The 13124-nt window shown below is 34.6% G+C and overlaps 1 protein-coding gene across 1 annotated transcript in view; it reads left to right on the plus strand.

The window, feature by feature from the left end:
- The window catches only part of C1H18orf63 (chromosome 1 C18orf63 homolog), a 51405-nt gene that overhangs the window by 21589 nt on the left and 16692 nt on the right, over window positions 1-13124 (plus strand). Inside the window, exons 4-8 of the mRNA XM_044658099.1 lie at window positions 878-989; window positions 3714-3790; window positions 4874-4983; window positions 6610-6706; window positions 6799-6884. Of these exons, the coding sequence (XP_044514034.1) occupies window positions 878-989; window positions 3714-3790; window positions 4874-4983; window positions 6610-6706; window positions 6799-6884 (482 nt within the window). The remainder of the gene's footprint in view (window positions 1-877; window positions 990-3713; window positions 3791-4873; window positions 4984-6609; window positions 6707-6798; window positions 6885-13124) is intronic.

Here is a 13124-nt window from a genome sequence, read left to right on the forward strand (position 1 = left end):
TATACTGAGCAAATTTGTTCAGATATCATTATATCATTATAAATTATTCTTAACAAATGCCAAATAAAATGAACATTTCTCTACATAATGGAACAGGAAAAGAGTGTTGCACATGATTCTGTGAATCTATTATATATATCTTCTTTTCCTTTTTAAAACATGTGATCAATTTCATACTTCATTTCCAAAGCTAACCAGATTATCTGTGATTTTTTCTGAGAGGGATAACACTCTAGGCAGTCAACATTGTGAGTGCAAAAATACAGGGATGGGAAAATATAACATGTAATAGTAGCAAGGTTGGACCATAGAGCATTGAGGGATCATATAGGATGAAGCTTTGAGAAAAGGCAATGACATCAGACAGTAGAGGATCTTGGAACTTAAACTTGACATGATAAGCAAAAGACAGTCATGGGAGATTTTTGAGCAGAGAAATGATATGACTAGACTGTTGCGCAAGAAAGATTAGTTAGCCAGAGGGATGAAAGATAGATTAGTGGAGGTAAGGAGACCTTTATGGGACCGTTATGATATTTAAAAGAACTTAGCGCTGGAAAGAGACAGAGATTATCAAGTGCAGAATATTCATTTTACTCTATGAGAAAAATAGAGATTCAGAGAAATTAAATGACTTCCCCATGGACAAACATTTAGTTACTGGCAGAATTGAGATTTGAACCCAGTTTTTCTAACTCCAAACAATAACTTTTTTCCACTAAAAAAAGGATTTATATTGTACCAAGTGGGTAAAAGTACCATAAGGACAAAAGGGACAGATAGAAAGATGTTTGGGATAGAGAATTGATGATTCCCTAAGAAAATGTTCTTTACTTTTAAGATTTCCCCCTTTTTTTTTGTTATTGAATATTTTTAGGTGGTGACTCCTCAAAGAGTAGTTCCTGCCATTCTTCAAACATGTCTCTCCTACTCAATCACAGCCAGACTTTCACCATCATGGAATAAAGCTGGTCATTTGCTAGTTCAAGGTAACTAATTTGCCTGGTTATCGGTGAATTTAAGAGCCTTTCTTAGTTTATGAGTCCTTCTAGTTTGTTTTTGCTTGCCAATTTAGTTTTTAACATTTATTAAGCACCTTCCATGTGGAATAACTAGATATAACAAAGATTAAAAAACACAATTCTTGAATAGCTTACTTTTTAGGGGAAGTTGTGGTAGTATGCATTGTATATTCAGGTAAGTAAATTCAAAGTAATTTTTCTATCTCTTCTTGGTTTTTATTTATCTTGTTTATAGGAAACGTTGCTTTGAGGGTAGTTAGCCCCACACAAGCCATAAGTAAGAGCCAACAATAATGTAAATGCTACCCAAACCTCTGCTGAACTTTTCTAGGATAATTTTGCTCCAGATTCTTCTGATAGCAGTGCCTTCCATAATTATAAAGATCTAATCATCCATAGCATTATTTTCAGATTTTAGTATTAAGGTACAAAAGTAATATTACCTGCAAACCCTCTCAACTCATTCAGATGAAGAAGGCTACAGAAGGAAAAATTATATTGGTGGTAATTCCTGGGAAACCTTCAGGAATGCATGTACATTTACTTATCGAATTCTATCTAAATATTCTCTGCCAGGGGAGAAATATTTTATTGAAAAAAATCTTTATATCATATCCTTTCTTACATATTTGGCTAAATATTTCTGTGCTACTTTTGATTTAAATCAAATATGTGGATGGTTTTATTTTTCTTTGAAATATCATCTAAGATTCCTTTGAATAACAAATTAATTTTATAGCATTTTTCTTAGTCTCTATGTATGAAAAATTTCAGAGATGATGACTTTTATGTGCAGCAGTAAAATTCTTGAATTATAGTAATACAGTATATTCTGTGGATTTCTTTAAGGGAGAGATTTTCTTTCTCAAATGGGAAGGCAAAGTGCCATTGGTAAGTAGATATGTTAGTAAATAAAACAACATGATTATCTGTTCTTAAAAGACATCTTTATATATCTTAGAGTTGACATGATTTTGGTTTGTATGTTTATAATGGATCAGAATGATGGATTTAACCTTGTGAGCCCCTTTTAGCATTTTGATCTGAAAAAGAATTGAAAATACAATTTTTTCCAACGATTGGCAAGTATTATATTAAGAACAACTATCCTGATTGAAAAACACTTTTATGTTCTGTTTAGAAATGCATTAGGAATAGTGAATTTTACCAACATTTAGTTGTTTATGATGTAAGAGCCTGTTCACATTAAGTGTCATAATAATGACATTTTCAAAAGTAAAAACTTGACTCCTAAAAAGAAGCGCATGTTTCCTTCTCTACTAAAGGAAAAAAAAAACTTACTGGAATATCAGAGATGTTCTAAAACTTCAAAATCAACCATATAGCTCAGTGATTCCCAAAGTGGCCCCCTGGTGGGTGCTGCAGTGATCCAGGAGGGCAGTGATGGCCACACTTTTTTTTTGTATTACATTCTATTCTGAGTTCAATAAATAGTTTCATAATTTCCAGGGGACACTAAGTAATATTTTTTCTGGAAAGGGGGTGGTAGGCCAAAAAAGTTTGGGAACCACTGATAGCTCAACCATACTCTTCAGTGGACATTCATTATTAGGACAATTTATTTTCCCACTATTAGTCCATAGTTTCACAAACATTGTGTAGTAGTAATTGCTCTGCCCTAATTTTTTGGTCCAGAAGTAAAATTTTAATCTTAGTTTAATTCTTCACTTAGTTGGATCTGAAGTGACAGTTAAGAATTCCTCATTCTGATATTGAAAGCAATTTTAATTGTGAATGAAAAAAAGATGAGAGCTCAAAGACTCTGGGAATTTTGCGTTGTCCAGTCATAACCTCTGGGCACATTTACTATCTGAAAGGCAACTCAGATCAAGTACTAGAAAGCACAGAGGAAGGCTTTCTCTGTGTATTAGTTTCAGTCCAATCTACATGTTATCCAATCATATAACAGCTTTTGGGTTTATAAAATTTTTGTGCTGGTTCGTTCTTTTACTGTAGGACTTTTCACATTCTTCCTCTCACTCTGGTTTAACCCTGTAAGTCTAACTTCAAATCTTTAAGACCCAGAATTGTCAAACATATAGAACTTATTTGAATTCTGTTTTTACTTTGGTTCATCAAGTACCCTTTTCAGCAAAACAGATTATGTGCTTTTATAATCTGCATCTCATAAATCACCTAGAAAGGGTCTACCTTAAAGAGTGCTATAGTCTTTTCACTACCTCTTTAAAAATCTTGAAGGTATCAGTGTATCTATCACACTATTGGGTATACATCTACTGAGACTGGAATTTGGGATCATAAGTTTCAACCAGAAGTAAATTAAGAGAACATTTAATCCAAACCTTTAATTTTATTTATTAAGAGACCGAGGCCCAAGTAACATGCCCAAGATTGTACAGGTGGTAGTTATAGAACCAGGGTTTGAACTCAAGGCCTAGGATCTCAATTCCTAATCCAGTGCTATTCCTATTACATCATATTCCCTATCTGTATTACTTCTTCCGTTCATTACATAATTAGTATACTTCTTTTTCTGTTGTCAGTATTTATTTCAGGAATATCCATTCAAAAAAGTGTTCATAGCTTAGTTTCTTTTGGGGCCACATTCTTTTACTATTAGGCTTGAAATACTTAACATATTTTGATAGCACAGAAAAATTTGTCATGATAAAAATTTGAGACCAATGGTAGTAAACATTTTACTTTCAGTTTTGGACTTCAATGTGTCAGAAACCCAACTTTGCATCAGTATTGAAGCTTGTACAGTTAGACTACCACCACCCAAGGTACCAAAGTATTCCAATTTCTAGCCTTTTGTTGTGATTTTTCTTGGGTTTTATTTTAGGGTGGTGCTTTCTTATTTAGCATGAAGAATGTCAGAAAGCTCATTTTGTTTTGATAGTCACCAAAATACATTTATTGAGTATTTACTGTTTTTATTGTTCTAGGTTTGTCTACAGATCCCATCATCGAATTATCTATCCCTCAAACTAGACTATTGAATATAGAGCATTTGAAGAGGGACCAGTTAGGACAAATCATCAATAAATATGGAATTCTGATTGTCAAAAATTATTAAGAGTATTATGTAAGAAGCTTTATCAGTTCTAAGACACTCATACTCTAAGACACACACTTATCAGTTCTAAGACATAGATACATACATAGATATATGCATATGCATTAACATTCACAGGCACACAAAATTGTGTTTTTATCCCTACTACTTAACACTGTGCCTGGCATATAGTACATATTCAATAAATGTTTGTTGAATGATACATGCATACATTTATGTATAGAGATACACAGTACATTGTCCCTTTCCAATACTTCTAAGCACTATAGCAGTTCAGAGAAAGAAAATGAGTATGCCCTAAAGTAGCCACAGAAAGAGAAGACATTAGATATAGCAAGAAAGAGATATCTGATGATTTCTATGGTATAGTGGAGGCATTATCAACAAATAAGGATTTGACAGTTTTATGAGAAATGGTACATTAAGGGACTTAGAGTTTAGTTGGAGAGAAAGGAAGTAATATACACACACACAAATAACTAACAATACAAGATAACAAATGCTTTAGTACAAGTGAATTCTATAAATAATCAGTGAAGTCAAATAAGCTTTGATGTTATTGCCTGCAGGACCACTATTGACAGAGTAATTGGGAAGCCAGGTATTTGGTGATTTGGTCACAGTATATAGCACAAATATATATGTGTGTGTGTATATATATATAACTGTGTAATTTAAACCAGTGTACCTGGGGAGTGAGGTGGATCTGATTATATGTATATATATTTCTTTCTAATGGTTAGATTCATTTTGGGGTTTATGAATTAAAATGTTTTCTTTCTATTAAAAGCTAAATGACTTTGACATTTCTGAAAACATATTAAAGAATTTTGATGGTAACAAGCATGCCATTATTGAGGGGCATTCCATTTTAAGCAACTGGTGCTATGTCTTACCAAGGTAAGATTTCAATTTCTAACTTCTCTGGCAGGTTAAAAATATCAATTTCCACTTCTTAGTATATGCTAAATTAGATCACGTGAGGTTAACATTTTGTGAATTGAGTCATAAATAAAATGGTGTCAAAAAATAAAAACAAAACAAAATAATATGGTAAAAAGAGATCTGAATTCTGGTCTTATCCATACCACTAACCAGTTATATGACATAGTCTATCTGAGTCTCAGTTTCCTTATACAAAATGGGGGTCTGGATTAATTGATTTTTAAGATCTTTAAGCCTCACTCATAAATTCTAAGATTTCATGAGGTATTCTGTCATTATATGGTTGTATATTAGCTTTCTAAAATCATTCATTTCTTTCATCATATCACTCAAAGGAAGTTATTATAATTGTTGTCCATTAGTTCTAGTTTCAAAAATTATTATGCCTTTTTCTAACCAAAGGAAAATGTTCTTTATAAAAACAGATACACCTATTCCACTTTTAGGTTCTAGTTTATTGTTATATGATAGAATTGATTGTCTCAAATTACAGAGTGTAGTGTCTAGATTTGAATTTTTACTAATAAAAGATTATGAAATGACACTGGGGCAGGTAGGTGGTACAGTGGATAGAGTGCCAGATCTGAAGTCAGAAAGACATCTTCCCGAGTTCACATGTGGCCTCAGAAATATACAGGGCAGATCATTTAACTCTATTTTCCTCAGTTTCTTCATCTATAAATTGAGCTGGAGAAGGAAATAGGAACTACTCTAGTTATCTTTGCCAAGAAAACAGCAAATGAGGTCACAGAGTCAGACATGACTAAAAAGGACTAAACAGCAACATGAAATAACAACTGTTAAAGCTTTATTCAGATATAACAGTCTTACTAGTTTGAATCCTGCTAAGGACTGATGATTGTTTGGATGGTCTGGCTTGAGTCAGAATTTTTAATTTATTATTTTAAGGAGTTTGTTGAAGAAACTAGGATAAATTAAATTATAAATTAATTCAATTACAGGAAGAATATTTTGAATATCATAAGAAACTTAGGCTTAGGGTCTGGAAGGCCTGAGTTTAAATCCTGCCTCTGACACATACAAACTATGTGAGTAGTGGAAGTCACTTAACCTCTCAGTGACTGGGACAACCCTTTTAAGATATTAAATTACAGAGGCCTTCTGCAATCTCATCTGTAGAGAGATTTTCTATCAACTGGGAGGACTCCGTCCTAATTAAATAACAGAGCTATATTTCTCCCTTCTCAAAAATAAATTAAGTATTTTTGGTATATAATCAATGTGTTATTTACAAATGATACTCTTCTGTACATCAGAAAAGATATTAGGAAAACCTGTACAGAAACCCTTCTTTTAGACATTATTTTGTGCTACTTTCTGTATTAAACAGAAATTTATTTTTTAAAATGCCCTATAGGACAGACATTTTTTTCCTGATTCAGATTTCCTTCCTACTGATTAGTTTGAATTAGGGAAGTTTTATAATGTTAGCCTTTTCTGATGTAAGAAGTAAAATTTTTCTAAATAGCATTACTTGGTCTACTAAAATTAAGCTGGAAATCAGTTTACTTAAACTGTATTACATTTTTTATTAATGATAATTATATCATTTTTGCATAGCATGAAAATGGGGCAAATAACAAGTATTCTTCATACTGTTTCCCCTGATTGTCCTTTTCGGTCACGTGAAGATTTTCAGAAACATTGGGATAGTATGGTAAGGAATACTTAACTTTTTGCTCCAGATACCTAATTTGACCAATGTTTATTATAATCTCTTAAAAGCTTGTAATTTTTTTAATGTTTTAGTATGGATATAACCTCCCGGAAGATTGTGGAAACATGGAAATATACTGTACTGTCTACTTCAAATTGATAGGGGAAAGGCTTTTCACATATCCTTTAAGAAACCACTCTCTCTGATATTTTCTTTATTATCTCTTACCTTTTCTATCACCATTGGTCTATATATATATGTTAGTCATATATCTTATTTGTTTCCAAATACAATTATTTATTCCTTCCACTTTTAATTTGATCAAATATCAGTTTTTAGTCACAAGCTATTATTCACTTATATTTATTGTAATAATCAACATTCATATAACACCTTAAATTTTGCAAAACACAAAAATCATCTTATTTGAACATCATAATAATCCTGCAAAACAGATATTAAAAGTATCATTTACACTTTACAAATAAGGAAATTGAGTGTTAGAAAGGTTAATTGACTGTCCATGTTCATAATTAATATCAGAAACAAGATCCAAACTCAGATATTAAATTTTTTTTAACTAGGTATTCTTTTTTCAACTAGTTTGGAAGTAAGGGATCACTCACAGGCTGGATCTTACTTCTGATCCCATCTTTTACAGGAAGCCTTTGCCAACCCTTCTTAATTCTAGTGCCTCCCCTCAATTAATTGGTAGCTACTCTCTATATAGCTTGCTTTGTGCATATTTATTTGCATGTTGTCTCCCCTATTAAATTGTAAGCACCTTGAAGACAGGGATTGCCTTTTGCCTCTTTTTTGATTCCCAGCATTTAGCACAGTGCCTGGACTTAATGGTAGGCACTTAATAAATGCTTATTGATTGATTAACCAGCATGGGACTTTAACTTGTTCCATTGCCAACCTGGACCAGTTTGTACTTCCCCCACAAACCTTCCATATTTCTGAACTTTCCTTTTAGCATGGTTGGCCCCACCATCGTCCCAAAAACCCAGCCTCACAAGGAAGGTGTTGTCTTCTGAACTTTTCCCTGTTTCTCCTCTTGACATTGCAACCTCATTCCACTACAGTTCATCCTCCAGTTATCAAAATAATTTTCTTCAACCACATCCTCTATTCAGTCAACTCCAGTGGCTCTCTAGTGATGATATGATCAAACACAAAATTTTGTTTTTTAAATCCCCTCATAAACTGCCTCCTTCCCACTTTTCCTGTCTTCTTACACTTATTCCCTACCAGGTACTCTGTGACCTAGCAACACTGGCTTCCTGGCTGTTCTATGAATAAGATACTATATTACTTTACTCTAGATATTTTCACTGTTTATTCCCCATATCTGGAGCTTTCTCCCCCATCTCCATCTCTTTTCTTCCTTGGCTTCCTTCAAGTCTCAGCTAAAGTCATAACTTCTACAAGAATCCTTTCCCAGACCTTCTTAATCTTAGAGGGTTTCCAGCAGAAAAATTTCTAAGTGCTTATTGTAAATTATACAGAATTTCTTCTTTCATCTATAGTTAGCTACAAGATCTATATGTTGGGTGATTTTTAGCTAAAAATCCCCAATTTACTATGAATATATTTTATTTATACATGATTACATGTTTTCTCTCTCATATAAACTATTTATTCCTTAAGGGCAGGAACTGTTTTTGCTTTTATTTAAAACCTGCCCTGGATTTCTTTGATTCTAGTTACAGTGATTATCACATAATAGGCCAGTGATGGTGAAACTATAGCACAGGGACCAAAGATGACATGCAGAGCACTCTCTGTGGGCACTTGGCCACCACCCACTCCCTAATCTCCTTTCTACTAGAAAGGCAGAGGGACTTGGGTGGAGCTGCTCCCCTCCCCCTCTCCACCATGCCTGATGACATTTTTTCACATTACCCATCCCTCTGGTCAGCAACCCAATGGGAGCTCACATGGGTAAGGTGGGCAACTCACAGGTGGCAGAGCTGGAGGGGAGCTTAATACTCAGGCCTATCCCCTCCCCCTCTCTACACTTGCTGAGGACATTCCTAACTTCACTTAACCCTCTGCCCAGCAGTCCAATAGGAATGCTTCCTCTTTCCCCTGTGTGGTGTAAGGGTGGGGTGGGGCATAGCACTGCAAATCTGGAGGGGCAGTGGGCCTGGCACTCCATCTCTAAATCTTTTGCCATCACTATAATAGTCATATTACAAATGTTTATTGTTGACTTCATATAAAGCTTTTAATGCTGATGCTAATTTTTGGAAGGCAAAAGGAACTTGCTAATGATGTTTGGATTTTTGTTTAACAAAAGAATTTTATTCATGTGCAATTTGCCACATATCCATGATAAATTAAACAAAATTGTTTTTCTTTGTCCTTGAGTTCTCATCCCCCTTGTGCTTTGAATAGTATAATCAAATGTTTGTCAGGTTGATATAATTTTTTAAAACGAGAAATAGAACCTTGAGGTAATTAGGATTTTTCTTTTATTTATGAGTCTGCATAAGTACATAATACTTTTCCTTCTCTCCTAGTTTTTTTGATTTTTTATGTGGGTTAACTAAGTGGAGGGTGGCTGGGTTTTTTTTATTTTACTGTCAGCAGAGGGAGCTTTAGAGTTGCTAAAAAATTTTCTAAATGTCAAATAGATTGTGCAGAATATTTTGAAATCTTTCATCTGTAGTTAATCGTAAGACCTACCTGTTAGATAATTTTTATCTTAAAAATCCTAGCTTGGGTAACTTGATTTGAAGTATTTTTGATTTTATGAAAATATCATAGTTTCTTTTTTTCTATGTGTATATATATAGATATAGATATACATATACATATATGTAGTACATGTATACATGTGCAGATATGTATGTTGTGTGTGTGTGTATCTTGTTCATGAAACTAATACTTTTACCTCAGGCAAAAGTGAAAAATAATTATTAAATTGTTCCAAATCTAGGCTAAAATGGAACATCCTGGAAAGGAAAAAAAATTTACCTAATTGTGTGCTGAAAAATTACATTGATTACTGGCTATACTCAAGTCTCATGATATTGCTGGGGTGTAAGTGTGGAATTGGGGTAAATCAAGAATAACTAAGCACACATCTTGGAAGGGGAGTGGAAACTGTTCCCATGGAACTCTGAGAGACTTCCTTTTGGGAAGGGCCAACAGCAAGAGGAGTTTGAAGGAGAATTCTGAAGATCCTCAACTCTTCACTTCCCTCCTGACTGGACGAGGAGCTGGGGGGGTTGATTCTTTGATTGGGAGGTTCAGATTTTGTGGGGTGAATCCTGAGTGAATTTGGCTTTTCTGTACTTGTATGAGAGACTAATTCAGGAGATCACAAATACCACATCAATTTCTAATATCTACAATTACCCACAAAGAAGACATTGAACAGCAATTCTCTAATTTGGCCAGAGAGCCCGAACTTCTGGGGGGATCCCTTCCATGATCCTGCTTGCACCAATTGATCCTGTTACTTCTCTGTGACATTAATTTAGAAAAATTTGATAGGAGACTGTAGGGGGAAAGAGAGAGTTAGCTATTGTGACCAAGCTACAGAAGAAGTCCACAGCTGCTCTCTTGGGGGAGAAGACGTAGCTGATAGAGAAGTTCTTCCTTTCCCTCCTTCCTGGATTCCCATTTGCCTTTTCCCCTGTACCCTGAATTTGATTTATCCTTTAATTAAACCCCTGAATAGTTTGATACTTAAAGTCTTGAGCAGTTAAGTGAGAGGGGAGGTGTGTGATCTGGTGGCTGAAGGGAAGACTAGTTCCAAAGTCCATCTTGAAAGCTACTGGGACTTAGGAGTTGGGGGGGAGGCTTGTATCAACAGGGCTGGTTCTGAGGGTGGGATCCCATCCATTAGGATCACAACTGAACCCCAACATAATAATTTAGCATTCCATAACATTCACAAAGTATAATTTGTTCAGCCATTCCTCAATTAATGTGTACTCTCCCTTAGTTTCTAGTTCTTTCTACTATGAATATTTTTGTATATGTGAGTACTTTTCATCTTTCTTTGATTTCTTTGGAATATAGGCCAGGTAGTGGCATCACTAAATGAAAGGATATGTACATTTAGTTAAATTTGGGACATAGTTCCAAATTGTTTTCCGTAATGACTGGACCAGTGTAGAGCTTCATCAATAGTGTGCTTGTTTTAATGTAGCTCCTCCAACATTTAACATTTTCTTGTTCTGTCAACCTTATGGATATGATGTTATAAGGTAGAATCTCAGAGTTGCCTTATGTGCATTTCTCTAATTATTAGTAATTTAGAGCAATTTTTTTTTGTTTATTGATATCTTGACTTTGCTCTATTCTTTCCTAAACACCCTTCCTAGGTCATTGCTGTTGTCAATTATGCTTAATTATTTACCTCCTTTCTCAAGAAGTTTGGTACTGAGCTTAAAGTCTTAACTTCTGCTCCAATCCTACTCTCATATTTAGTAATGAATGTGGTAGATTTTGTAGGAAGGAGGAAACAAGGAAGGAAACAATTATTTTTTAAATGCTTACTATGTGTCAGGCATGGTGCTAAATGCTACAGATATAAATGCAAATAAAAAAAAAAGATGGCCCCTGCCCTTAAGAAGCATACACTCTCCTGGGAGAAGGCACAAAACAAAGGTGAAAAACAAAATGATAGAGAGATAATGGGACCCAGCATAGGGGCATGGTTTCAAAGTCCAGAGAAAGCCAGGAATAGTTAAAATCAATGAAACTTATTAACTGGATATGCTTAACAAGAGAAAGTAAAAAGTTAATGTCGATTCTGAGGTTCACAACTTGGGCAAATGGGAGGGAAAGAAAATGAAAACAGGAAAATAGGAAGTGCAAGCCAATGAAAGGGAAATAATGAAAAATTTAGCCAGGGACATGTTGAGATGTGGAAAGGAGAGTACTTTAGATTCTTGTAAATATTGAGTCTCAAGACTGCCTATGGAAAGGTATGTTTTTCAGCTTGAAAATCTATAATACAGATATATAAAATAATGGAATTTGATAAAATGTATGTTTTTAAAAGGTTTGCCATTTTATCAAACACCAAACATTTAAGTGTTTACTGCGTTACAAAGAAAAAGAAAAAAAATTTTTTTGACTGTAGGAAGCTTAGATTCTTTTAAAACATACATATATGTTTAAAGAAAAACAAATAAGAACAGACAAATATTTCCATTTACAAAGAATAAAGGAGATTTCTTATTAAACTGTGAATTCACCATGCACAGGTTTTTTTTTTTACTTTTTTTTTTAAACATTTATTAATAATCATTTTTAACATGGTTACATGATTCATGCTCCTACTTTCCCCTTCACCCCGCGCACTCCCCCCACCCATGGCCGATGCACATTTCCACTGGTTTTGTCATGTGTCCTTGATCAAGACCTATTTCCAAATTGTTGGTGGTTGCATTGGTGTGGTAATTTCGAGTCCACATCCCCAATCATGTCCACCCCGACCCATATGTTCAAGCAGTTGCTTTTCTTATGTGTTTCCTCTCCTGCAGTCCTTCCTCTGAATGTGGGTAGTTTTCTTTACCATAAATCCCTCAGAGCTGTCCTGTGTCATTGCATTGTTGCTGGTACAGAAGTCCATTACATTCGATTTTACCACAGTATATCAGTCTCTATGTACAATGTTCTTCTGGCTCTGCTCCTTTCGCTCTGCATCAATTCCCGGAGGTCTCTCCAGTTCGCCTGGAACTTCTCCAGTTTGTTATTCCTTTTAGCACAATAGTATTCCATCACCCGCATATACCACAGTTTGTTCAGCCATTCCCCAATTGAAGAACATACCCTCCTTTTCCAGTTTGTTGCCACCACAAAAAGCACAGCTATAAATATTTTCATACAAGTCTGTTTATCTATGATCTCTTTGGGGTACAAACCCAGCAATGGTATGGCTGTATCAAAGGGCAGGCATTCTTTTATAGCCCCTTGAGCATGATTCCAAATTGCCAGCCAGAATGGCTGGATCAGTTCACAACTCCACCAGCAATGCATTAATGTCCCGATTTTGCCACATCCCCTCCAACATTCATTACTCTCCCCTTCTTTCATTTTAGCCAATCTGCTGGGTGTGAGGTGATACCTCAGAGTTGTTTTGATTTGCATTTCTCTAATTATTAGAGATTTGGAACACTTTCTCATGTACTTATTGATACTTTTGATTTCTTTACCTGAAAATTGCCTATTCATGTCTCTTGCCCATTTATCAATTGGGGCATGGCTTGATTTTTTATACAATTGCTTTAACTCCTTGTATATTTGAGTAATTAGACCCCTGTCCGAGTTTTTCGTTATAAAGATTTTTTCCCGATTTGTTGTTTCCCTCCTGATTTTGACTACATTGTTTTTGTTTGTACAAAAGCTTTTTAGTTTAATATAATCAAAACCATTTAATTTACATTTTGTA

The sequence above is a fragment of the Gracilinanus agilis genome, chromosome 1, assembly GCF_016433145.1.
Source record: "Gracilinanus agilis isolate LMUSP501 chromosome 1, AgileGrace, whole genome shotgun sequence".
NCBI classification, from domain to species: domain Eukaryota; kingdom Metazoa; phylum Chordata; class Mammalia; order Didelphimorphia; family Didelphidae; genus Gracilinanus; species Gracilinanus agilis.